At 45.3% G+C, this 27,841-nt stretch overlaps 1 protein-coding gene across 3 annotated transcripts in view; it reads left to right on the forward strand.

Moving 5' to 3' along the window:
- NEK1 (NIMA related kinase 1) overlaps positions 1 to 27,841 on the forward strand; it is a 282,342-nt gene that overhangs the window by 233,725 nt on the left and 20,776 nt on the right. For all 3 annotated transcript variants that reach the window (XM_075347215.1, XM_075347229.1, XM_075347221.1), the window contains 3 exons: positions 10,325 to 10,436; positions 11,863 to 11,954; positions 18,621 to 18,826. In XM_075347215.1, the coding sequence (XP_075203330.1) occupies positions 10,325 to 10,436; positions 11,863 to 11,954; positions 18,621 to 18,826 (410 nt within the window). The remainder of the gene's footprint in view (positions 1 to 10,324; positions 10,437 to 11,862; positions 11,955 to 18,620; positions 18,827 to 27,841) is intronic.

Below are 27,841 nucleotides of genomic sequence, written 5' to 3' on the forward strand. Positions count from 1 at the left end.
TCTTCGTCACCAGTTCAGTATTTTTTTTTCTTTAATTAGTATGTAAAATGTAATATCTTCCTGAAGAAGATGGATTGTGAGGGGGAGTGTATGACACCTAAAAAATACTTATCACAATAGAAAAATCCACCTTAGTAAAAACTTAATTTGATTATGATTAATTTAAATAATTTTCCGGTTCCTTAAAATCGCTGTTCCCTGAGTGCATTGGTTTTTAAACAATTGGAATTACTCAACCATTCCCGTCTCCACCGCTGCGCCCGATTTCTGTTTATTTCTGTAGCACTGATGTCACATCAACAGCGCTGCAGCCAATCGGTGAGCTCAGTGGTTCTTGGGTTCTGCCTGGATGGGGAGAGACACTCTGATTGTCTGCAGCACCATCGATGTGATGTCAGCACTGCATCTGTCAGTAACAGACACCAGAACCAGTAGCAGAGACACAGTGCTGGACCCGGGGAGGGTATGTAAAGCACTGTTTTAATTTTTGTTTCTCAAACAAACTGCAGCTGGAGGATACCGGAAAACCTCTTTTTAATAAAAAATTATAGACCGGGATGGGTCAAAAATTGTAGTTTTATGGTTGCCATCAACACAACCTATTTATTTTCTTTTCCAACTGTTACAGAAGAGATTGTAGCAGAATGTGATACATGAGTAATTGCAGTTATTTGACTACAATTGATTTGCAATTAAGTTTAGACATATTGGAGATGGTAAATGTGCATAAAATGTTATGGTCATAATACTCGTCTAATAATTGTGCCCACGGTGTATTAGGCTATGTTCACACCTTGCATTTTTGTACAGTTTTTTTTTTTTTTTGTTTGGCTGCATTTTTGAAAGCAAATTAAAATCTATTTTTACAGCACCAGCAAAACCTATGAGATTATAGAAATCTCATGCACATGATTGCTTTTTCTTTCCTTGCTCAATTGGGAAAACTGCTGCATTTTTTAAATCTGCAGCATGTCATTTCTTCAATGGTTTTGCAGTGGTTTTTTTTGTTTGTTTTGCTTTTTTTTTACCATAGAATGCAATGAAGAAATGCAAAACAATGCAACCATACAGAAACCAATGCATTTCGGTGCATGCGGTCTTTTGGGTCAGGCAGCAGATCACCTGTGAAAACTTCTATCTAAACAAACAAGAAGATAAATGTTCCCCTCCTGCCTGATATGATGGGTAGTTGGACCTGCTCCTCTGGTCTTCTCTCTGGCATGCACCAAAGATGGTGTGAGATAAAAAGAGACAAATAGAAGAGATGAGCACACACAACAGCAGAGCCGAGACATTCAACTTGATCAACCAGTAACGTCCCTTGCAGGAGCAGCGCTAGTCTCCTGCATGCCGGGTATTGACACCGTTCTATTGCTGGCAGATTATTACTAATCTGAACCAACAGAGAGGACACTGTCCAAAACTGTGCAAATTTGACAGCTCTCCGGGAGGGACACAGCAGGGACGAGCACAGTAACCCCTGTAACAAGCACTACTGATCACGCTTTGTTTCAGAGAGGAGGCAGAGGCTGACAGTGACCACAGCTTCTGCCTACTGCTCTGATGACGCTTTGTTTCAGGAAAGAGGCAGAGGCTGTGATAGTGACCACAGCTTTCTGCCTACTGCTGTAATGACGCTTTGTTTGAATATCCCAGCATGCATTGGGCTTCTCAAACAAAACATCAACAGGAAATAGGAAAAAAATATATTAGCAGTGTAGTTAGGGAATGATAGGAAATTTGTAATGTAATACAAGTTCAGTATATCACTAATTAATACACCCTTCATATTTTTGTAAATATTTTATATCTTTTCATGGGCCAACAATGAAGATCTGATAAAGTAGTCAGTGTGCAGTTTGTATAACAGTGTAAATATGGTGTGTCCTCTAAATAACTCAACACATAGCCATTAAGGTCTAAACGGCTATCAACAAAAGTGAGTACACCCCAAAGTGAAAATGGCCAAATTGTGCCCAATTTGCCATTTTCCCTCCCTAGTGTTATGTGATTCATTAGTGTTACAAGTTCTCATGTGTGAATGGGGGGAAAATGTGTTAAATTCGGTGTTATCACCAACACTCTGAAACTGAACTACAGCACTAAATAGATAGGAAGTTAGATGGAAATTTTGTTTGACTTTAGACTACCCCTTTAAAGTCTCCCATATCTGTACAATTCAATTGAAGAACGAATTGAAATCTTTTTGGGTGGAACAAAAACCAAAGATGAACTAAAATAGACTAAAAGTAAAATAATGTGGTTGCATAAATATGCGCACTCTGAAACAAATATTTTGTTGAAGTACTCCTTGAATTGATGACAGCATTCAGTCTTTTTGATAGTCTGTGAGCATGGTACCTTTAGAATTGGCAGTCTTTGTGCTCTCTTCTTTGCAGTGGCGCTCTAAATCAGTCAGATTCCGAGGTGCTCTCCTGTATAGGTCAACCACAGATTTTCAGTTTGATTCAGGTCTGGGCTGTGGTTGGGCCATTCGACAACTTTGATCTTCTGTCAAAGCCATTTTTTTATTGAGTTGGAGGTATGCATAGTGTCGTTCTCCAGCTAAAAGGTGAAATTCATCCTCAGCATTTTAGCACAGGCCTGACGGTTTTGATATAAAATTGATTTTTAGAACTGTTCATAATTTCCTCCACCTTGATTAATACCTCTAGGATCCCTTTGCTGTGTTATAAGCTATTTACTGAGCTTGTTTTTTTATTATAAAGCAAATAAGAAAATAATGAGAAAATCCTTATGGACAGCCTGTCTTTATATGTCTTGTCTCTTCCGACAAGCCTACAACCTGCCGTAACCCTCAGTCTGATACAGCTCCGCACAATCAGCTCTACCCTAACCTACTGTATCCTCACCTATCCCTTGTAGACAGTGAGCCCTCGCGGGCAGGGTCCTCTGTCCTCCTGTACCTGTCTGTGCCTTGTATTGTTTATGATTATTTTACTGGTCCCTATTATGTATACCCCTTTCACATGTAAAGTGCCATGGAATTGATGGCGCTATAATAATAAATAATAATAATAATAATAATAATAATATGAAGTTCATCATATCACTGTAAGACTATGTGCACACCCTGAGTATTTGGTGCAGAAAGTTTCTGCACCAAACCTGCATCTTCTGGCAGAAAAACACACTAAAAACGGGGTTCATTTTTGCCTTGTGTTTTTGCTATGCATTTTTCATACTGAATTCAATGGGTGGAGGGGCTGAAAAACATAGGGAAAAATACACCAACTATTGTCAAGCTGCAGATAATTTTCTGCACCAGATCTGCAAGGAAAAAATAACCAACCTGCGCACAGCACTTCAGAATTCTTATTGACTTTGCTGACGTAAGGCTAGACATGCGGATTTGTGACAAATCTGCACCCCAAAAAACGCATCAAAATAGCAGTGTGCGCACATGGCCTAAGTGATGGCACCTGTGTACTGGCTACGACTTAACATGAGTGTAAATATGATTGGCTAATTGTGAACATGTCCACATCACTAATTAAGGAAAGGGTGTCTTCACTTATGCAACCACCTTATTTTTATTTTATTTTTTATTTTCCCCCTTAAAATAATTTGTTTATTTCTCAATGGATTGGCGGAGATTATGGATGACTTTAAAGGTTGGAAAAAGTTTTGTAATGATTCTTCTCTGTATGGTTTTTGTTTTTTTTTTTTGTTTTTTTTTTTGTTCTTTAACTGTCAAAAATTTGGTACTAAAACATGGGTGCATAGACTTTTTAAATCCACTGTACATCAGTTCATACTAACATTTTACATGGAGCCTGGGGATACCTTTTCAGCCATCAGCATCTATTACCTACAGGTAATCATTGAGAATCAGTCTGCCTTAGGCTGGAGTCATACTTGCAAGTGCCTCGCTTGTAACTCACGCAAGTCTCACGTTGCATCACCCGGCATGGCTGCACACTCTCCTGACAGGAGCATCTCAGATGCATAGAAATACATGCAACCGACCCGCTCCTGTCAGGAGAGTGTGCAGCCATGCCGGGTGATGCAATGAGAGGCTCGCGCGAAGCACTCGCAAGTGTGACTCCGGCCTTAGATGTTTCTTTGATCCGCATTGTCCCATATGGGGATTCATGCACTGAGACTTTACTTATTCCCCTTTCACTGATCCTGCTGGATGGATGCTAGGCATGTCAGTGATATGCACACTATTTAGGCTCACATCATTACTTCAGGTTTTACATAGGAGGTTTATGCTGTATTAATATTGATTCTACCTTTAGGTTACCTATGTTTGTATTTGTCTCCCCACTGGCCCACATCTATCTTTGGTGAAGCACTTTAGTGATTTTAATATGTTTTTAATAGTGATGAGTGGACTCGCAGATAACCGTGACCGGGGGGTCTGTGTTATCTGATTTTTAAAATCCGGTTCCGTGCCGGATTCTGGTCCCCATATAAGTATATGGGAACCAGAATCCGGCGATTACAAATGTTGGTAGAAGAGATGGCGGATAGGAGCAAGTGGGCTGCACTTACTGAGGTCTCGGGTCGGCTGTACACTGCTCCCGCGGTGGCGCATTCACTTCAGGGGCCGATAATTTACCTTCATTGCATATCCACTTCCTTCCCTTTCCACCGGCATCGGTGACTGGTTTCAGTCAAACACGCCCCCAGCCTGTGTAAGAGAGTGTCTGATACTGTACGATACCGCGCTTGTGATTGGAAGTAAGTTAAAATATTTGGTGTAGGGTCCCTCATGTTATGATACCCAGCACAGATAACGCATATGGCTACAGGCTGCAGCCCCTAGCCGTGCTCCTATCTTGGCTGTGTATTAAAATAAGAGGAACCGCATGCAGGGTTTTTTTTTTTATATTTGAATAAATATTTTTTTTTTAAAAAAACGGTGTGCGGTCCTATGGCCACCATCAGGACCACACAATCATGATCTCAGAATACCGATGGGGTTAAAGAGGGACCCCCATGCTCTGTTAACCATCTAGATGCTGTAGTCACTATTAAGAGCAGCATCTAAGGGGTAAATGGCCATGATCAGTGCCATCACCGATCGTAACTAATGCACCAGGGTTTCAACTATAGTGTACAGCTGACAGCTACCACCTTTTCACCTGACGGGGGATACTATTCCCTTATATCTCAGGTCAGTTTTACATCTTATTGGTGGTCACTTGGGGGTTAAGCCCAGTATTAGACTTACGTATCACATGGCATGGATTAAAAACCATGCTGCATCCTAAAAGCTTTGCATCAGGGCACTTCAAGAGATGCTTTACCACAAGTTTAAAAAAAAACCCAAAGACTAGGTTTTAAGGAATTTATCACAACTGACTATGGAGAACCACTTCCTCCTTATAGGTAAAAGGTTTTTAAGATTTATTTCACTTCTGATAAATTGCACAGTAGTTGTCATGCACAAAAATCACTTCTGTCAGCTCATTCATTCCCTGAATATTGAGTGCCATTATGTACCAGCGGGGGCTGGCATTTTCATGTCACTTCCATGTGCCCATTCTTTTTTTTTTTTACAATAAGGCATGGTGACTCTAAAATATCCTTCTGGTCTAAATTGAGTTCTTAAACTAGTCATGCACATTACAGTACCTTCCGGGATTATGTGCAATGACCACTTGTATCAAAGTGTAGAAGTAATTTAAAAATCAAAGGACAAAATAGAGAAACTATGCTGTTGAGGAGAACAGGGTATGCCCAGAGCACTGTTGGAGGGGCTGCGCGGCGCAGGGCATACTTGCGGTGACAATTTTTTTAGCTTTGCTCCACTCCATTGATTGCCACCCCCGGGACATCACCGACCCATCCAATGTTCTCTGAGCTCCTCATTTGGCATATGTTCATAAAGAGTGTTTTTGCCCCAATCAATTTTACACTAAAGGTATGGAAACCACTTAGAACTAGGTCACCTACAAGGACCCGGACTTTGGAACTGGCACACTCCCTTTAACATATTATTTCCAGCCATCTGTTCCTGATTAAGGGAGGCCTCCTAGTAATGGTATTACTGTTGCAATATAAAAAAGGATGTCTAGCTCAAATACCCAGTGAGGCAAAATAAAAAACTTGGAGAAGGTTGCAGGCCAACCTTGATATTTTATTAAAAAAAAGTCTACATTTGAGAACATTTTTCCTTATCATCAAATACAACAATAAACCTTTTCATACGGAAACAGACTTTTGAGATTTTCCCACAAAGTGGTTAATGGATGTAAGAATAAAAATAAGTTCCACAATTTTGATGTGTTAATAAACAAAAAAATCCTGTGCTGAGATCATCTTATATAAGTGTCCCTGCTATGTGCTGTGTAATGTCTGTGTCTGACCGCACAGGGACATGGTCTGATCATACCACATCTCCTGGGCTGGGGAGGAAGCAAGAAAATATACAGACATGGTGACAGCACGGGATCACAGCTGATTATATGAGGTAAAGCAAGTGTTTAATCAGGCAGGGAAGTTTTTCTTTACAGAAATCAGCATCTGTGATCTCGTGCTATAATGTCTCTATACTCTCCTTTGTTTCCTTCCTACAAGCTATGGTATAGACCAGTTTTCCCCAACTCTAGTCCCCGACAGCCACCAACACTGCATGTTTTCAGGATTTCCTTCGTATTGCACAGGTGATACTTTATTCCAACACCTATGCAATACTAAGGAAATCCAGAAAACATGTGCTGTTGGTGGCTCTCGAGGACTGGAGTTGGGGAACACTGGTATAGGCCAACAGATCCATCCTTTACAATTCTGAAGCGATATTCTGCTGCCCACTTTTCAGTAAAGCTTCTGATTTCCGTCTATTCGTTTGGCCATTTTTGGGAGGGGTGGCCCGAAGTGACTGATAGCATGAGGTCGCTAATTAATGTGAAGGATAATGTAAGGGTCAAGAGGTTTGATTGCAGGGACTATAGACCAGGAAATGTAGATGAGATGGAAGTCAGAAAAAGGCAGGTAAAAATGAGTAAAATAAATTGTAAGATTAGTGGGAACCTGGTATAGATATGGGTGTATATTAGAGGGTGAGGGGGTATGTAAGGGTAATGGGAGATGAAACCAGTTATGAGGAAGAATGTTGCTACATAGTTTTGTGTGGATAGGCAGAACGTAGTGTAGGCAGAATGATGGCAATGGTAGTCGCTGAGGCATAGTGATGGTGGAACAGTATGCCAGAAGAGATGGGCATAACATTACCAGGCAGACAGGGTATAACAGCAGATAGTCAAATGGGGGGTTACCGATAGGAAGAGGGAAGGAGTGCTGGCAGCCGTGTGTGTATTTGTGTGGGTGTGGGATGTAGGCACCGGTACTCACAAGTAATCACAGTGCCACGTCATCAAGAAGATGATGTGAGGTGTTGGAGGCATGTGTAGGGGAGGGGATGGGTACTGCGTGTTATTGGTGTGTGTGATGGAGGCCTCTGGGAATGGAATCAGGCAAGGTAGGTAATGTACACAAAAATGATTTGTAGTCTTAGCATTCGCTGTCTACTAGAGTGGGTCAGCTATAGTAGAAGTTGAGTATTTTCTTGCAGGCCTGAGCATGATATGTATGATTTATACAAAGGGGCTTATGCATTAGTTTGTTCCAATTTTGTACAAGTAGTAGTTTCACAAAAATATACAGGTTTTGGAGTCTTAAAAGTTGATGTAGCTTTGTTTGAGAGCATAGTCCATCACAGCCCGAGAAATTCGCCATAAGGGGTGTAAATGACAAAACAAATGTACTTCCCTCCACGACTGTAGAACATGGCTGGTGCTCGGCAGCTGTAAGATACAGACATTCATTACGAGGCGCAAACCTACTAATGAATTTGGCACATGTTACTCCAGAGTATTATTGATCAAGATTGGAATGCAAAGCGGCACTCATGATAAATCGGCCCCAAAGTGTTTCCAAATCCGACATTATGCCTAGGAAATTTATACCCCAATACTAGACTACTCTGATATTTGTGAAAATGCTATTTAGATGCCAGCGCTGTATGATTGATTCCATCTTTCTGCTGCAAAAAAATTCACAATGCACTTTGCTACCCTCGCCTCCAAATATAGGCCGTCATAAATCTGCTGCAGGCCGGAGAGGGGGGTTGTATAGACATAAAGGCTCTGCAGCAGAAAGGCAATATCGGACACATTGCTTTTGTACCTCAACAAAATATTTTTTTGCAAATGACATTGTATAAAATACCTTGCTAGAAATTGGATAGGTTGTAATGAATATCCAGTACCACACCATATGGGCATGATATAGGATGCGCTCACACGTCTAGGTTTGTAGATTAAGCTTTTTATTCATTATTTATTGCTTTTTAAGAAAGCAATGAGTTGAATTAAAAAATAAAGTCTGTTGCAGATTTAGTGCTACTTTTCGCAGATTTTTCGCTGCTTTTTTTTTTTCCTGTGTTAAAAATGGCTATAGTAATTACATTATTTGTGCTCTTGTCTTTATGTAATTTGCGTCTTTCTAGGTTAACTGTCTTTCTTTGATTTGACTTAATTCTGTCTTTTTAGTTTGTTTTTTTCTCTTGGTGTTATCAGAATGGTTTTGGCTAGACAAATATTTTAATGAAATTCATTATTTGTGAGTTTTCAAAATGTCGCCAAGTTTTTACGCATTTTTACTCCAGTACTATAATAAAGTATAAAATCTCTCAATTTATTGGCGCTGTTGATGAATAACGTGCATTTCAAAGCTTTTGGAAAGGTTTCCGAGACATAAGAGCCAACAGTATAAGCATCTTTTCAATTTATGCCTATCCGTCAAACATTGTGTAAGCATTTTGATGGATTTGGCACATAATCTACCAGCACAAAAAGAAAAACATGACGAGTCATATGCTTCTTAATTAATTGGGCTCATCTTTAGAGATGAGCGAAGAGCGAACTCGTGGAAGTTCGGTTCGGCGGGTGCAGCCGAACCGTACCTCCATGGGTTCTGACTTGGCCCGAACCCCAATGGAAGTCACTGATTGGCACTTGGAGTCTCCACCCACATACAGCCAGCCATAAGCAGAACACTTCCAGGGGAAAGTGGACGGGATTTTTCCATTTTTATTTGAGGGGGGAGGGGATTGTACCCTACATCCAATCAATCAGTGCGAGCTGTTCAAACATTGAAATCGGCTCGTACTTGGCTGAGCACTGAGTGGTCAGCATACGTAAAGCACCCAAACTCCATTTTTTGTTTTGCTTTTTTTTTTTTTTTTATATATATTTTTTTTTAAAAAAAAGTCGTTCGGCCGAACATCGAACCTAGAGTTCACTCATCTCTACTCATCTTAAAAGGGGCCAGTGACTGGAGTACAATTTGTGGCATAAGGGAAGCTATAGCTTACCATGCATTAGACCAGCGGACATCACCATGCCCCGTCCCTCCCATTTTGGCAGAGCTGGCGGAAACTGGCGTGAAAGTGCCAAAAGGTGCAATATTTTTACAAAACCTCTCTTTGCACAAAAATGTAGCAAGTTTTCTGGACATAAGCTTTGATGTATCAAGACCTGAATTTTCTGCTGTGGCTTTTTCCGCCAAAACAAAAAAATTCTAAAAAAAATACAAATTGGTGCCTTTTTTGATGGTTTCTTCTGCTTCAGTTGATTTAGAAGTCAAAATTGAACCGATTTTCAAATAGATACTCCTGTAATGCAAATTATGCGTTCTTGTGACTTATTTGGCCATTGAAATGTATAGGAAACTGAGTATTTGAAGCAGTTTTTCATGTAGATTTTGGTGCCGAATTTTCTCCAAAATCTACATAAAATGTCTGTGTGGACATACTCTTAGGCTACTTTCACACATCCGGTTTGAGCAGTGCGGCTCAATACGGCTGTGAAACCTATGCAACGGATGCGGCGAAAACACTGCATCCTTTGCATAAGTTTTTACATGCGGCCCGTCCGTTTTTTTTCCGGTTGCGGCATGCTACTGAGCATGCGCAGTGGAAGAAACCGCGTGCGGCGGCCGGATGCGTTTTTTTCCGCATCGCACCGCATCCGGCGTCCATAGGCATGCATTGAAAAATGCGCCACAGCGGCCGGATGCGGCGCGGTGCGTTTTTTTTGCCGGAGCAAAAAACGTTCCAGGCAACGTTCCATCCGGCCGCGGCATCGGCTAAATCTGCCGCATGCGGCAAAAAACCGGACCGAACGCAAGCCCATGCGGCACAATACGGCACTAATGTAAGTCTATGCCGGTCGGTTTTTCTGCAGAGCGCCGTATTGTGCCGCAGAGCAAAAACCGGATGTGTGAAAGTAGGCTTACCCTCATACATATATGAATTCTCCTCATTCATCACACATCTTTTTTCATGCAGAAGAGCCTGAGGACATCGAAACTGAAATATTGGAAGATACCAAAGCAAATAAAAGTGATGAGCGTCCTGTCAAAGCTGCAAGTGTTTGGAGTGAGCAAAGCCAGGAAAAAAGGTACAGTGGTACCTCGCTTAACGAGTAACCCTCTTAACGAGAATTTCGCTTAACAAGCAAAGTTTTCTGTAAATTTGTAACCCGTTTTACGAGAAAGCTTTGCTGTACGAGTGAAATTCTTACTGCACACACTTCCGGTTTCGTCCATCCACCACCCTCTGACCCGCACTTGCAGTCCACACAAACACACACATGTACGCACCAACACACACGCACGCACGCACGCGCACACATATAGTATTATGCTCACCTTACCTTCCGTTCCACCGCCGGCCTCATGGTTCTTGTAGTTCCCGGGTACATCGCGACGTCCTCGCGGTGAACTACAAGACCCAGGAGGCCTGCGATGGAACGGAAGGTAAGATGAGCATATAATATAACATAATATGTTTACCTTTCATTTCATCGCCGGCCTCCTGGGTGCTGTAGTGCGCCGCTGCGCTCCAGTCCACGCTGTGTATCTGCATCCATAGCGACGAGGGAGGAACTTCCTGTCACCGCTAATGAAAGGCAGAGCGCTGGCCAATCAGAGGCAAGCAGCTCTGCCTTTGACGTCAGCGCTCTGGCCGGGAAGTTCCTGCCTCGTCGTTATGGTAACGCGTTACACAGCCCGGCCCCGTACCAGAGAACAGCAAGTCCCAGCAGACCGGCGATGGAACGGAAGGTAATGTGAGGTGAGCATATAGTGTGTGTGTGTGTGTGTGTGTGTGTGTGTGTGAGTTTGTGTGAGTTTGTGCATGTGTGGAATGATAGAATAGGGAACCAGGATGGGACATTTTAGAAGTTGTGGAACGGATCGTCAGCATTGCAATGATTTCCTATGGGAAATCTTGCTCTGCTGAACGAGTACCTTGATTAACAAGCACAGTCCCAGAACGGATTGTTCTCGTTAAGCAAGGTTCCACTGTATTGTAATAGCACAGTGCATCAACAAGCCATAACGATTATCTCCAGCCATTTACATTGTAATCCATGACAGAGAATACGTGGATTGTTATGTAAATGGTATTTACGTGATACTGACTGATCTCGGAAGCTGACAGTAGTGTAACATAGCGGGCGGTGGTCACGGCTAATTCTGTATTTCCAAGATGTTGCTCATTCTTTTGTATTGAGCGTCTTACTGAGTAAATCACTTGTAGAAAGTAGAGATGGACGTCTGCTGGTAATGCAGTATTGGATCATCATGGCCACAGAAAGTGTGGCCATATTGTTTGGCACATAAGAATTGATTATGTAGGCATAACATATAGACATGAAAGATACTGAGAAGTGAAATCAAAAGTAACAAGGGTATTACTTCTGTATAGGTGAATGCTTCGGGAAGAGTTTGATTGTAAATGTGCGGCTTCTTTCTGTATTCCTCTCCTTTATTTGTGTGACCATTACATCCATGTGTTCACTCTATATCGAATCTAAATTACAGTGAGGAAGAAGAGCGTGCTGTACAAGAACATGACTCCCAAAGGGAAGACCATAATATGGAGGCAGAATGCTTAAGAAATGAAGATGATGCAGGTCAGTTTTCAATTTGCACATGGCATGTAGGGCTTATAATGCTTATCCATTTTTAGTGACCTAATCAAGGGATAAGTGATCATTCAGTAAGAAGCTATTTCTCCATATTTCCTTATACACAAGGATGCTAGGCTTAACCAAGCACTACTGAGTTCTATATGGGAGAGTGACTGACATATGCTGATGGGCAGTAGCTTATCTTCAAGGAGAACAAAATTGACTTTCTTAATGAGCAAACCTGATCTCTCTTTTTCTCGGCATCATCTGTCAGGAAAAATTGGTAGACCCCCCCCCCCCCCCATACACATATTGTCGGCTGATCCCAACAATATTGATGGGCTTGGCCACCTTTACGTCAATGCGATCTGATCTCCAGCAGTCAGCTGTTTGATCCATGGCGTTTGTAGTTGTTTTACCTTGTATAGTAGCTCGGTCCCATTCACTCGTGTGGAGTGAAGCTCTAGTGAATTGTAGCACCAGGCACAGCTATTACTAAAATTGCTGGATGTTTAACCCCTTCACTACTTTTGACCTATAAGTCATGGTTGTGAAGGGTGTTCCTGTCCGATTATGTATAGGTATGTCATGCCAATCATGTAGGCACATAGTCTGCACCCACACAATCGCCGCGGTGAGCACTTGGCTATTTACCCTCCTAAATGGAGTGATCAATTGCAATTGAAGCATTTAGGAGGCTGGGATAGGGAGTTTGCTAAGTCTACCACCCGAACAGCACACCCAAGACGTAATCATGAGATGTCAATCATTGCCATGCCAACCCAAGATCACTCTGGTTGCCTGATAGACTATTCCTGGAACATGGTCTAAATGGCGTTCGGTCAGTGAAACACTGACAGATGTAATGTATTGCAACGTATTTGCTTTGCAGTGCCTTATACCAGTGATCAAAGTAGTAAAAGTTAAATTCCCATATGACGAAAAAGTAAAAATAAAAGCAAAAAGAAATTGTAATAATAATTAAAAAAACACAAAAAAAACAAACACAAAAAAAACAAACAAAAAGTAAAAAAATGTAAAAACAAAAAAAGTACACATTTGTTATAGGCTCTTCAGGATTGACCTGAACTATAAAACGGTCAGTGAACACATGACAAAAAAAATGCGTTGCAGAAAATTATTCTTTTTCATCATACTGCCCCAAAAAAGTTCAATAATATGCTATCAAATAAAATGTACATAATGGTACTGCTGAAAACATCATCTTGTCCCTCAAAAAACACACCTCAACTCATCTCACAGGAAAAATAAAACCGTTATAGCTCTTAGAATATAGAGATACAAAAACAATTTTTTTATATATAATTGTTGCTATTGTATAAAACCAGTAAAATATTAAAAAAAACTTTATAGATCTGATATCGCTGTAATCCTACTGACCTGAAGACTTAACGGTACTTTACACGCTGCGACATCGCTAACAATTTATCGTCGGGGTCACGGTGTTTGTGACGCACATCCAGCGTCGTTAGCGACATCGCAGCGTGTGACACGTACGAGCGACCTTCAACGATCGCAAAAGTGGTAAAAAATCGTTGGTTTTGGAGAGGTCGTTCAAACACCAAATATCGTTCTCTAGTGAGTAGCGAGGTTGTTTGTCGTTCCTGCAGTAGCACACATCGCTATGTGTGACACCGCAGGAACGAAGAAGCTCACCGTACCTGCGTCCCGCTGCCAATAAGGAAGGAAGGAGGTGGGCGGGATGTTAGGCCTGCTCGTCTCCGCCCCTCCTCTGCTATTGGGTGGCCGCTTAGTGACGTCACTATGACGCCGAACGAACCGCCCCCTTAGAAAGGAGGCGGTTCGCCGGTCACAGCGACGTCGCAGGGAAGGTAAGTAGTGTGACGGGTGTAAGCGATGTTGTGCGCCACGGGCAGCGATTTGCCTGTGACGCACAAACGACGGGGGCGGGTACGCTCGCTAGCGATATCGATACCGATATCGCAGAGTGTAAAGTACCCTTAACGCAGTCTTTTTAATTTTATTACAAGATCAACAGTGTAAAGAAAACTGAAAAAACAATTCCTGAATTGCTAATTCATGTTTATTATGCCTCCCAAAAATCGAAATAGAAAGCGATCAAAAAGCATTGTGTCCGAAATGATTCCAATAAAAATGTCACCTCATCCCACAAAAAACAATCTGTTACATGACTCTGTCAACAGAAATAAAGAAAAATTATATCTCTCAATTATAGCTTTTGGTTATGCAAAAACATTTTTAGTAACAAAAGCTTTTTTTGTGTGATAGCCAAACAAAAAAAGAACAATATGAATCTGGTATTGCTGTAATCGCACCAAGCTGAAGAATAAAGCCGTCTCATCACTTATAATGCATGGAAAATAGGCATAAAAAATAAAGAAAAGCAATCTTGACCTTCTGTTTATTAGTTCAGTGTTCCATTCAAAATATCACAGTGAGGCTCAGTTCACTTTTATCCTGTGCTCTACTCTGAGCACTTACATCGGAGTTTACTGATCAATCTCTGAAAGACGTGATTCACATGCAAGCTCTGACGAAATATTCACTATAATGAGGCACAGGGAGTAATTTTGGACTCTTTGGCCTATAATCCAGTGCTGTACATCCGCATAACAACACGGTTGACCAGGTTTGTGCACATCTAAAAAGACAGACCCCGCTGAACAGAGGCCAGACAGAGTATAGAGTAACACTGCTGCCTCATTATAGTGAATGGATCACTCAAGTTTCACCTGAATCATTTGGAGATTTAGATGGAAACCCTCTTGTAAGTGTTCAGCATAGAGCAAAGGATAAATGTGATCCAAAATTTTATGTAAAATGTTCCCAATAAAAGCTTCAACTCAATGCACAAAACAAGTCCCCACTCTGAGCTGTCATCTATCAATGTAACTATAGGGGGTTTTCACTTTGCTGGTAACACAACGGCTCTGGAAAAGCACTGTTTTCCTCCAGAAAGAAATCCAACAAAATCTGTGCTCCCAAATCCAAATTCCCACTTCCAACGTTTGGCATTTCTATAGTGAGATGAGTACACTTAAAGGGGTTATCCGGCTTATTTTGCTTTTTTTATTATTTACACTATTGGGCTACATTGGAGCAGGTAAGTAGATAGAGACCACTTACCTGCCCTGCTGTCAGCCCCTCTCCCCAGGCTCAGAGCGGTCATGTGACTGCTCCTGCTGTGATTTTGCTACTTCTGGTCATTTCATGTCAACATGGGCAGGCCCATGTTGACATGCAAATCTGCCACTGCATGTTGCCGCCCTGCTGGGCTGTACAGTGTGAGGAGTCCCGCCCCCTCCCTGTGCGCTGCTATCTCTGCACTGTATGTGCTGGACAAACACAGGGCTGCCCTCTCTGTCTAGGACACCGTAGCGCTGTTTGCCCAACAGTGTCCTCAGCTCATTATGTTGTATGGTGCCCGGGCAACTGTGACCCCCCCTCCCCCGTGCACTGTCTCTGATGACTGCAGCCTCCCATGCTCCTGGCTTCTGAATACAGTCAGAAGCAGGGATGTCACCTGACACCAGCGAACAACAGCACTGAGCTCTGTATGAGATACTGGAATCATAACAGCACGGAGAAGAGACAGCATGCTGCACGAGTGAGAAGGGAGAGCGAGCAGGGGGGGGAGGGGGCTAGAGAAGAGCGTCCACGGCTGACAGAGTGGGGGGCTAGAGAAGAGATCATGGGTGACACAGCAGGGGGGCAGAAATGAGACTTCATGGGGGTGAGAGACAGGGGAGTGCTGGGGGCAGAGGAGACAGTGCAGTGGGAGAGAAGAGAGTGCATGAGGGGGATAATGTATATTATATAACTCTAGGTGTGGGTGTGTGTGTGTGTGTGTGTGTGTGTGTATGCGGTGCACAGCCCGATGTGTGTGTGTGTGTATGCGGTACACAGCCCTATGTGTGTGTGTATGCGGTGCACAGCCTGATGTGTGTGTGTGCGGTGCACAGCCTGATGTGTGTGTGTGTGCGGTGCACAGCCTGATGTGTGTGTGTGCGGTGCACAGCCTGATGTGTGTGTATGCAGTGCAGAGCCCGATGTGGTGTGCGGTGCAGAGCCCGATGTGGTGTGCGGTGCAGAGCCCGATGTGGTGTGGGGTGCAGAGCCCGATGTGGTGTGGGGTGCAGAGCCCGATGTGGTGTGGGGTGCAGAGCCCGATGTGGTGTGGGGTGCAGAGCCCGATGTGGTGTGGGGTGCAGAGCCCGATGTGGTGTGCGGTGCAGAGCCCGATGTGGTGTGCGGTGAAGAGCCCGATGTGGTGTGCGGTGCAGAGCCCGATGTGGTGTGCGGTGCAGAGCCCGATGTGGTGTGGGTTGCAGAGCCCGATGTGGTGTGGGTTGCAGAGCCCGATGTGGTGTGGGGTGCAGAGCCCGATGTGGTGTGGGGTGCAGAGCCCGATGTGGTGTGGGGTGCAGAGCCCGATGTGGTGTGGGGTGCAGAGCCCGATGTGGTGTGGGGTGCAGAGCACGATGTGATGTGGGGTGCAGAGCCCGATTTGGTGTGGGGTGCAGAGCCCGATGTGGTGTGGGGTGCAGAGCCCGATGTGGTGTGCGGTGCAGAGCCCGATGTGGTGTGCGGTGCAGAGCCCGATGTGGTGTGCGGTGCAGAGCCCGATGTGGTGTGCGGTGCAGAGCCCGATGTGGTGTGGGGTGCAGAGCCCGATGTGGTGTGGGGTGCAGAGCCCGATGTGGTGTGGGGTGCAGAGCCCGATGTGGTGTGGGGTGCAGAGCCCGATGTGGTGTGGGGTGCAGAGCCCGATGTGGTGTGGGGTGCAGAGCCCGATGTGGTGTGGGGTACAGAGCCCGATGTGGTGTGGGGTGCAGAGCCCGATGTGGTGTGCGGTGCAGAGCCCGATGTGGTGTGCGGTGCAGAGCCCGATGTGGTGTGCGGTGCAGAGCCCGATGTGGTGTGCGGTGCAGAGCCCGATGTGGTGTGCGGTGCAGAGCCCGATGTGGTGTGCGGTGCAGAGCCTGATGTGGGGCTGTTATTTGCAATGCTGTAGTGATAATAGGTCAGGTGCTGGGGCAGAATATACTGACAGGGAATGTGTGTGCAGGGGGCGGGGCTGGACAATGGGGTGGGGCTGGACACTGAGGCCGGGCGGTGCCAGCTGTGACTGGCAGGTTTTGCACAGGAAGTGGTCAGTTTGCTGGAGCTGAATGTAAACAAGAAGCTGCAGAGAATAAAGGGTGAATTCAAGAGGAACAAAAGTTAGAAAACAAAAAATAACAATGTAGGGGTGTTTAATATGACAATACAGCACAGATTAGCTTAAACTCAAACATTTTTGTTATGTCGGACAACTCCTTTAATTTATGGGATGCATTTCTCCAGAAGCACGAGCTGGGCATATTGTACAGGCACTACAATGTAGTGGGCACTATAATTGCAGTTTTGCAATTTTCACTCCGCAACATCCATTGCTGCTTGTTTCTGGAAAACACCCATGGAGTCAAAATCATCACTACACTTGTAAATACATTCCCAAAGGGTTGTAATTTTCAAAATGGGTACACTTTAGGGGGAATGCTACTCTATGAAAAGGTAAAATCTGAGGCTAAAACAAAATTTTTGTGGAAAAAAAAAATGTAATTGGCTTTTCTTCATCACCCAATAGTTTAATATTTTGTTACACACCTTTTTGATGTCAGTATGGTCACTGTACCCCTAGATGAATTCATTGAGGGGTGTACTTTGTAAAGTAGGATCACTTATCTGGGTTCTGCTTTTCTGGTACCTCATGGGTTTTGGCAATATGACATGGCACCCCAAACCATTCCAGCATAATCTGCACTCCAATATGGTGCGGTTTCCCTTCCTAGCTTAGGACTTTGCCTTGAAAATAGTTTTCGACCACATATGAGGTATTGGTATACTCAAGGGAAATTTCACAACAAATTGTATGGTCCATATCCCCTTTTTTTGGGCAAAAGCAACATGTTTGTGGAAAAAAATTTTTTTTTTTCCATTTTCACAGCTTGTGAAGTACCTGTGGTTTCAAGGTGCTCACCACACCTTTAGATAAATTGTGTGGAACTTGTAGGGGGTTCCACTATTTAAGCACATCAGGGGGTCTACAAACGCAACATAGCATCTGCTATCTATTGCAGCCAATTTTTGCACTGCAAAAGATCCTTCTAACGTCCTAACAAAAAAAAATGGTGTTTAATAAACGGTGCTGATGTAAAGTAAGCAAGTGTTATTTACTAACTAGTTTGTGTTGTACAACTGTCTGACTTAAGGGCATAAAAATTAAAAGTTTGAAAATTGGTAAATATAAAAAATAAAAATTTGCAAATTTTCGATATTTTCATAAATAAACACATCATATTGAACAAAGTTTACCACTAACATGAAGTACAATGTGTCATAAAAAATATAATCACTGGAATATATTGAAGTGTCCCAGAGTTATTACCTCTTAAAGTGACACTCATAATTGAAAAAGTTGGCCTGGTCAGGAAGATGAAAATAGACTGGAAGAAGAGGTTAAACAGCTGGAGTGTCAAGAGTCAACCCCCTCAATTTAATATGGTCTGCCTATCCTAAGGATAGGCGGTAAGCTATAAAGAACCAGATAACCCTATTAAGTAGTGCACCTAGTGAAGAATTCCCATACCTGCCAGTATTGTCACGTCCTATCTGTCTCTACAGAGCTTTGTCCAGGAGATGCATCCAGAGTATTGTTTCAGAAAGTCCCACTACCCTCCAGCATTGTCTCACCGATTGTGTCCACGCAGTCTTCATTTGATGACTCCTTGCCTCCTCGTTCTCGCTCTGCTTCTCCAGCTAAGACCAAAGGCAAGACCGCATTGTTGATCGGACTTTCAACTGGTCTGTTTGATGCAAATAATCCAAAGGTATGTTAATTCTGGAATTAATTTTGCCCACATCCATGTTTTAAGTTGTTTTGCTGTGGAAAGCTGCTTGATTGTTTCTATATGGACGCTGTATTACCAACTCTCTATTATTGAGTACTGAATAAATAAGACACAAACCTTGATTATTAACTACACGGGCCAACGTTTTTTGCTGATATGTTTTTCCTGGCCCCTTTATGTCAGCTTCCTCTTATTTTTTTCCCTTCCATTTTTCCTTCCTGCCCTTCCAGCCCGTCCTTTTCTTTACTTTTACCATAAATCGTTCTTTAAAGAGGTTTTCCCTTCTCAGGAAATGATGACCTACAATATGGATTTGTTCAAGTGAATAGAGCTGGTGACAGAAACCTGCACGGCTGGATGGCCAGGAGCGCCACTATGCAGAGAAACGCAGCCCCCTTTTAATTCATGTTCTCAGTGGGGTCCTAGATTTCGGTCTCCCATTGACCTTCCAGTAGATAAAAACTGTGAGGCTACAGAGCGAACCAGACCATAGGGTGGTACCTGTATAAAAAGATATAATAGATCCAGGTAATCTGTTCACTCGAGGGAGTTGGATAGGCACACCTGTGAAAGCTCAAAAACGGTCACTGCTGCCCTGTGGATAAGGGATGTACTTCACCAAGATGCTTGAAGGAAAGACAATTCACGGTTTTGGCCTGCGCGCTACCTAAATCAAGATGCTTGATCCAATAATAAAGTGTTTTCTTCAGCGCTCTATTGGGAGACCCAGACGATTGGGGTATAGCTACTGCCCTCTGGAGGCCACACAAAGCACTACATTAAAAGTGCAAGGCCCCTCCCCCTCTGGCTATACCCCCCCGTGGTATCACGGGTTCTCCAGTTTTAGCTTTGTGTGCGAAGGAGGTCAGACATTCCATGCATAGCTCCACAGATTTTAGTCAGCAGTAGCTGCTGACTTTGTCGGATGGAAGAAAAGAGGACACATATAGTGTTCCCAGCATGCTCCCTTCTCACCCCTGGATGGTGTTGTAAGGTTGAGGTACCTATTGCTGGTACAGGGCTGGAGCCTGACATGCTGTTTTCCTTCCACATCCCCTGGTAGGGCTCTGTGGAAGTGGGATCCTGCCGGCCTCTCAGCTCTGATGCCGGGCTCCATCCACAGACCCATTAGAACCTGATGGATTCGGAGCAGGAGTACGATCAGGGACAGGCCCTGCATCTTACAGGTACTCTGTGTCCCCGGCAGGCACAGACACACTCCGGGCTGGCTGGGTGTTGTAGTGCGCCGGGGACCGCAACGTGGAGTTGGTGTCCCTACAGATTACTGGGGGATTGTTTGTGTTTGGGAACGCAGCGCCGACCCCCTCTGGACCGGGCGGCGCTGCTGTGACTTGTGGTGCGCCGGGGATCCGCCGTCCGCGCTTTTACGGCGGCGGCGGTTATAAATTTAGTCCCCGGCTTTTTGGGCCTAGGACGCCGGCAGCTCCGTTTCGTTCCCGCCCCCACCCTGTCAATCAGGGTAGGGGAGAGACGCTGTTCGCAAGCAGCGACGAGGGCTGGAGCCTGATTTACATGCTCCAGCCCTCACACTATGCACAGAGGGAAGCAGGCTTCCCGCTCTTGGCCAGGAACGCCCAGGGCCCGCCCCCCTTCCTCTCTCGAGACGCCGGCAGCCATTACATGCATGCCTGGCTGGAGGAAGGACGCAAGGCTCTGGGAGACCTGGACTAGGGGCTATCTGGCGACCACACACCCGCTTTTTAAGCGGGCGGTAAGCGATTTTTCTGTGCTGGTCCCTCTAGTGCCTCACTGTGTATCAGTGTACTGGATACAGTTATATAGATATTGTATTTCTTGCACGGTGAGGTGCGCTTCTGGCTGCATATCCCAGATTGCTCTGTGGAAGCAGCAACATGTCATCCTCAAAACGCAAGGCGGCCAAGGCAAAAAGGGCTGTGTATACTGCGTGTGCTGCTTGTGGGGCTAATCTACCAGCAGGCTCTGATGACCCCCATTGTGTGCAATGCTCCGACCCGGTGCTGCTTCGCCAGCCGGAGTCAGGAGAGGTAGCGACCCAGGCTGAGACGCTTGTAAGTTCTGCCCCGGTGACAGGGACGGACTTTGCAGTTTTTGCAGATAATATGTCTGTATCTATGGCAAAAATCCTTGAGACCTTGCAATCTATGCATGGGGCTCAGTCTCTGGGCATGGCGAGGCCGCTGTCCTCAGGTCCCCCTTACTTGGAATGTATCCAGCCCACAGGGGGGTCCTCGGCTTCACAGGCCGAGGATTATGACTCAGATGATGGCCCCAGCCACCCTAAGCGAGCTCGCTGGGAAAGACCCTCGACGTCTTCACACTGCTCAGGGTCTCAGCGCAATCAGTCTCCCTGTGATGTGTCTGATGAGAGTGATCAGGAATCCACTCCTGGAACCCCTCTCAACCTGGATACCCCGGATGGGGATGCCATGGTAGACGACCTTATCTCAGCCATCAATAGGCTGTTGGATATTTCTCCCCCAGCCCCTTCAGCAGAAGAGGCGGCTGCGGAGCAGGAAAAGTTTCGTTTCCTTTATCCCAAGCGTAAATTGAGTGCTTTGTTAGATCACTCTGACTTCAGAGAATCAATCCAGAAGCACGACGCTCACCCAGAAAGGCGTTTCTCTAAACGATCTAAAGATACGCGTTTCCCTTTCCCCCCTGAGGTGGTCAAGCGCTGGACACAGTGTCCAAAGGTAGACCCCCCGATTTCCAAACTTGCAGCTAGATCCATAGTTGCAGTGGAGGATGGCGCTTCACTTAAAGATGCCAATGACAGACAGATGGACCTTTGGTTAAAATCTGTCTATGAAGCTATCGGCGCGTCGTTTGCTCCGGCATTCGCAGCTGTATGGGCACTCCAGGCTATTTCCGCTGGCTTAGCAAAAGTGGATGCTATCATGCATCCAGCAGTGCCGCAAGTGGCGCACCTTACCACGCAGATGTCGGCGTTTGCGTCTTACGCTATCAATGCGGTCCTAGAATCTACCAGTCGCACCTCAATGGCGTCCGCCAATTCGGTAGTTTTGCGCAGAGCCTTGTGGTTAAAGGACTGGAAAGCAGATGCTGGTTCCAAAAAATGTTTAACCAGTTTGCCTTTGTCTAGAGAGAGACTGTTTGGCGAGCCATTGGCTGATATCATTAAGCAGTCCAAGGGTAAAGACTCCTCCTTACCACAACCCAGAACAACCAAACCTCAGCAGAAAAAGTGGCAGCAGAGGTTTCAGTCCTTTCGAGGTTCGGGCAAGACACCATTTACCTCGTCCAAAGGGACTCAGAGGACGCAAAGAAACTCAGATTCGTGGCGGACTCACACACGCCCCAAGAAAGCAAATGGAGGTACCGCTTCCAAAGCGGCTACCTCATGACTTCCAGCCCCCCCCCTCCGCATCGCCGGTCGGGGGCAGGCTCTCCCGCTTTTCCGGCATTTGGATGTCACAGGTCAAAGACCGGTGGGTGACGGACATTTTGTCTCGCGGGTACAGAATCGAGTTCATTTCTCGTCCTCCAGCTCGGTTCTTCAGAACCTCCCCACGTCCAGACCGAGCAGATGCTCTGCTGCAGGCGGTGGATTCCCTAAAAGCGGAAGGAGTGGTTATCCCAGTCCCTCCTCAGGAACAAGGGCAAGGGTTTTACTCCAATCTCTTTGTGGTTCCAAAAAAGGACGGCTCGTTCCGTCCTGTTCTGGACCTAAAACGGCTCAACAAACATGTGCACGCCAGGAGGTTCCGGATGGAAACCCTCCGCTCTGTCATTGCCTCAATGTCCAGAGGAGACTTCCTTGCCTCAATAGACATCAAAGATGCTTATCTCCACGTGCCAATTGCTACAGAACATCAACGTTTTCTACGTTTTGTGATAGGAGACGACCATTTTCAGTTCGTAGCTCTTCCATTTGGTCTGGCGACAGCCCCACGGGTCTTCACCAAGGTCATGGCGGCGGTGGTAGCAGTCTTGCACTCTCAGGGACACTCGGTGATCCCTTACCTAGACGACTTATTGGTCAAAGCTCCCTCTCAGGAGGCATGCCAACTCAGCCTGAATGCTACGCTGGAGACTCTACAGTCTTTCGGATGGATCATCAACTTTCCAAAGTCGATCCTATCACCGACTCAGTCACTAACGTATCTTGGCATGGAGTTTCATACTCTAGCAGCGATAGTGAAGCTTCCGCTGGACAAGCAGCGGTCACTACAGACAGGGGTGCAATCTCTCCTGCAGGGCCAGTTGCATCCCTTGCGGCGCCTCATGCACTTCCTCGGGAAGATGGTGGCAGCCATGGAAGCAGTTCCCTTTGCGCAGTTTCATCTGCGCCCACTTCAATGGGACATTCTCCGCCAATGGGACGGGAAGTCAACGTCCCTGGACAGGAAAGTCTCGCTTTCCCAGACGGCCAAGGACTCTCTACAATGGTGGCTCCTTCCCACCTCATTGTCTCAGGGAAGATCCTTCCTGCCCCCATCCTGGGCAGTAGTCACGACAGATGCGAGTCTGTCAGGGTGGGGAGCAGTATTTCTCCACCACAGGGCTCAGGGGACGTGGACTCCGCAGGAGTCCACCCTTCAGATCAATGTTCTGGAGATCAGAGCAGTGTATCTTGCTCTACTGGCCTTCCAACAGTGGCTGGAAGGAAAGCAGATCCGAATCCAATCGGACAACTCCACAGCGGTGGCATACATCAACCACCAAGGAGGGACGCGCAGTCGGCAAGCCTTCCAAGAAGTCCGGCGCATTCTAATGTGGGTGGAGGACAGAGCATCCACCATATCCGCGGTTCACATCCCAGGCGTAGAAAACTGGGAAGCAGACTTTCTCAGTCGCCAGGGCATGGACGCAGGGGAATGGTCCCTTCACCCGGACGTGTTTCAGGAAATCTGTCGCCGCTGGGGAGTGCCGGACGTCGACCTAATGGCATCCCGGCACAACAACAAGGTCCCGGCATTCATGGCGAGGTCGCGCGATCAAAGAGCTCTGGCGGCAGACGCCTTGGTTCAAGATTGGTCGCAGTTTCAGCTCCCATACGTGTTTCCGCCTCTAGCGCTCTTGCCCAGAGTGCTACGCAAGATCAGATCCGAGTGCAGCCGCGTCATTCTCGTCGCTCCAGACTGGCCGAGGAGGTCGTGGTATCCGGATCTGTGGCATCTCACGATCGGTCGACCGTGGTCACTGCCAGACCGACCAGACTTACTGTCCCAAGGGCCGTTTTTCCATCAGAATTCTGCGGCCCTGAACCTGACTGTGTGGCCATTGAGTCCTGGATCCTAGCATCTGCTGGATTATCTCAGGGGGTCATTGCCACAATGAGACAAGCTAGAAAGTCGAATTCGGCTAAGATCTACCACAGAACGTGGAAGATTTTCTTGTCCTGGTGCTCTGCTCAGGGAGTGTCTCCCTGGCCATTTGCATTGCCCACTTTTCTTTCTTTCCTGCAATCGGGGTTAGAAAAGGGCTTGTCGCTCAGCTCCCTTAAAGGGCAAGTTTCGGCACTATCCGTGTTTTTTCAGAAGCGTCTAGCACGTCTTCCTAAGGTGCGCACGTTCCTGCAGGGGGTCTGTCATATTGTGCCCCCGTACAAGCGACCGTTAGATCCATGGGATCTGAACAGGGTACTAGTTGCTCTCCAGAAGCCGCCCTTCGAGCCTCTGAAGGAAGTTTCCTTCTCTCGGCTGTCGCAGAAAGTGGCGTTTCTTGTTGCAATCACATCGCTTCGGCGAGTGTCTGAGCTGGCAGCTCTGTCATCTAAGGCTCCCTTCCTGGTGTTCCACCAGGACAAGGTTGTGCTGCGCCCCATTCCGGAGTTTCTTCCTAAGGTCGTATCCTCTTTTCATCTTAATCAGGATATTTCCTTGCCTTCTTTTTGCCCTCATCCGGTTCACCGGTATGAAAAGGCCTTACGTTTGCTAGATCTGGTGAGAGCACTCAGAATCTACATTTCCCGCACGGCGCCCATACGCCGTGCCGATGCACTTTTCGTCCTTGTCGCTGGTCCGCGCAAGGGGTTGCAGGCTTCTAAAGCCACCCTGGCTCGATGGATCAAAGAACCAATTCTAGAGGCCTACCGTTCTGCGGGGCTTCCGGTTCCTTCAGGGCTAAAAGCCCACTCCACCAGAGCCGTGGGTGCGTCCTGGGCATTACGTCACCAGGCTTCGGCTCAACAGGTGTGCCAGGCAGCTACCTGGTCCAGTCTGCACACTTTCACCAAGCATTATCAGGTGCATACCTATGCTTCGGCGGATGCCAGCTTAGGTAGAAGAGTCCTGCAGGCGGCAGTGACACCCCCGTAGGGGAGGGCTGTTTTGCAGCTCTAACATGAGGTATTTATTTACCCACCCAGGGACAGCTTTTGGACGTCCCAATCGTCTGGGTCTCCCAATAGAGCGCTGAAGAAGAAGGGAATTTTGTTACTTACCGTAAATTCCTTTTCTTCTAGCTCTTATTGGGAGACCCAGCACCCGCCCTGTTGTCCTTCGGGATGTTTTTTTGTTGTTTGCGGGTACACATGTTGTTCATGTTGAACGGTTTTTCAGTTCTCCGATGTTATTCGGAGTTAATTTGTTTAAACCAGTTATTGGCTTCCTCCTTCTTGCTTTGGCACTAAAACTGGAGAACCCGTGATACCACGGGGGGGTATAGCCAGAGGGGGAGGGGCCTTGCACTTTTAATGTAGTGCTTTGTGTGGCCTCCAGAGGGCAGTAGCTATACCCCAATCGTCTGGGTCTCCCAATAAGAGCTAGAAGAAAAGGAATTTACGGTAAGTAACAAAATTCCCTTCTTTTATTCCGCAACATGTTTCCACCCTCGACTGGCGTCTCTTTAAAATGTTAAAACCAACTTTACAGTTCACTTAGGGGCAAAAGGGGTTTAAATAACTTATTTTTGGTGCCTATTTTAGGTTGTTCCTTCAGTTATTTTTGGTGCCCAATCGTCATTTCGGTAGCGCAGCCCAAAACCATGAATTGTGTTTTCCTTCATGGATGATACAGTAATATCTTATCCTAATGACATGGCTTCACCTTATGAGACATGAAAACCCTTTTTAGACCAAGGTCATCAGATACATGAATGTCTACTGCAAGATTTCTGAATGCTATTGTCAATGAATCCTTTGTACATGGGGGTTCTATGCACAGATAAGGGCTTCAAACAATGGGCTTTGTCTGGACAGAAAACAATCTTTTGGAAAAATATACAGCGCAGTCTTCATTTTCTAGAGGACAATGATATATATTTTCTTCCAGCGCCAAAGATATCAGCAACTGTAATGTAAATATTTGTATATTATATTGTGGTCGTCTTGGGTATCAATAGGTTTTACAACTTTTATTAAAAGTATAAAATTACCGTGAATATGAAGTTCATATTTCAAAGAGGCCCTTGAGCCCACTGTGCCCACACTGTGTGTTACCTGCTGGCTTCTGATTCACCATTGTGATGATGTCCCATCTTCCTGCCATAATCAGGGGTTGGATACTCCTTACAGCCCCATCTAGCACATGGTTCTTTTTATTTGCCCCTTTGTTAGGGATCGTGTGTCTAGATGTAATGGTAGTAGTAATCTACTTACTGGTTGCTGGCTTTTACCGTTTCCATTGCTGCTCCATGGTCATGTGATTGCACGTGTGACCTGTCAGGTCACACAGTGTCCACTGCATGGAGTAGGAGGTCACTTTTTGAATCTTCTGTATACAGTACTCTAGCCTTGTCCTGTGTCTCATAGACTTACATTGAGAAAGTAACTATCGCTCCACAAACTAATCCGAGAGGTTACACATGTGGTGATCTCACACCGTAAAAGGCCAGAGCGCCTCTGAAACTGGAGAAGCTGGTCGCCTTTGAGTATATTACTACCATCATTACTCTTAGGCCGGGGTCACACGAGTGTAGATTCCTTCATGTGAGAGAAGAAAATCAGATCATTTATGCAAATTACACTCCGATCAAACGCTGTTCAGAGTATGATCTGAGTGTCAGCTTAGTATGATCCAGTTTTGTCAGATGAGTGAATCGGAGCAAGTACACTATCAGGGGAAGATGGAGAACAAAATTTGTTCATCTCCATTCTGTGAGTCCGCAGAAATCGGACTGTACTCAGATGTCATCAGAGTGCAGCAGGATCATTTCCACGCACCCATAGGCCTGAATTGCACGCTGCGTTTTTTTTCTCATGACATTGGAAAAAAAAAAAGTTGATCAGCACTGCAACATTATATGTTGTTGTTCCGAGCACTATTCATTAAAACATTGGCCAGTACTCGGCGTGTACACAGATGATCCCTGACATACGGGCAGATAAAAAAAATTCTCCAGAGTGAGGCTTTAACAAAAGGGCTTAATCTTTATTTCTTACTAATGAAATATGAGATTTAACAGGATATGTTATTATATTGTGTTATACTGCAGCTATACCTTGTGAAGGCTATTTCTATTACCGTGAAGCAATAGTCGGAGTTATTATGGTTACAGCACTGTGGACCTGTAAATTGCCGTGTACGGTTTCTATGTCTGGCTCATAGGGAACAAAAAAATGGGTTTAAGGAGCGGAGTTTGGAATGAGCTGTTCACTTCTGACAAGGCTTTTTATTAACAAAAACGACCTTTATATACTTCATGTCTAGCTTTTGTAGAAATCAGTTATGTATGATATGAAGATCTGACGGTAACGTCTAGCCCCACTGACTCATACATCTCCACAAAGCCACAATTAGGTTACAGGCAGAGTTATTTCTCCAGTCGGTGTTCTCCTAGAAACATGAACTGTCAGCGACATATAACATGACAGACATAATCGTCACTGATGGCGTGTTGGATGTCTTAGATATCAATTTTTTTTATTATTTTGGATTCATGAGACCTTAAGTGTCATAAACAAATTGATGACCTCTAATGTGCCCACCTTTGTTAAAACAAGGTATCGCTCATTTCTAAACTTTTTTGACACTTTTTTTTTTTTAACTTGCTTTCTACCAATTGATTACTGTATAAGGAAGGGGTGAT

Source organism: Anomaloglossus baeobatrachus, chromosome 1 (assembly GCF_048569485.1).
Source record: "Anomaloglossus baeobatrachus isolate aAnoBae1 chromosome 1, aAnoBae1.hap1, whole genome shotgun sequence".
Lineage (NCBI taxonomy): Eukaryota > Metazoa > Chordata > Amphibia > Anura > Aromobatidae > Anomaloglossus > Anomaloglossus baeobatrachus.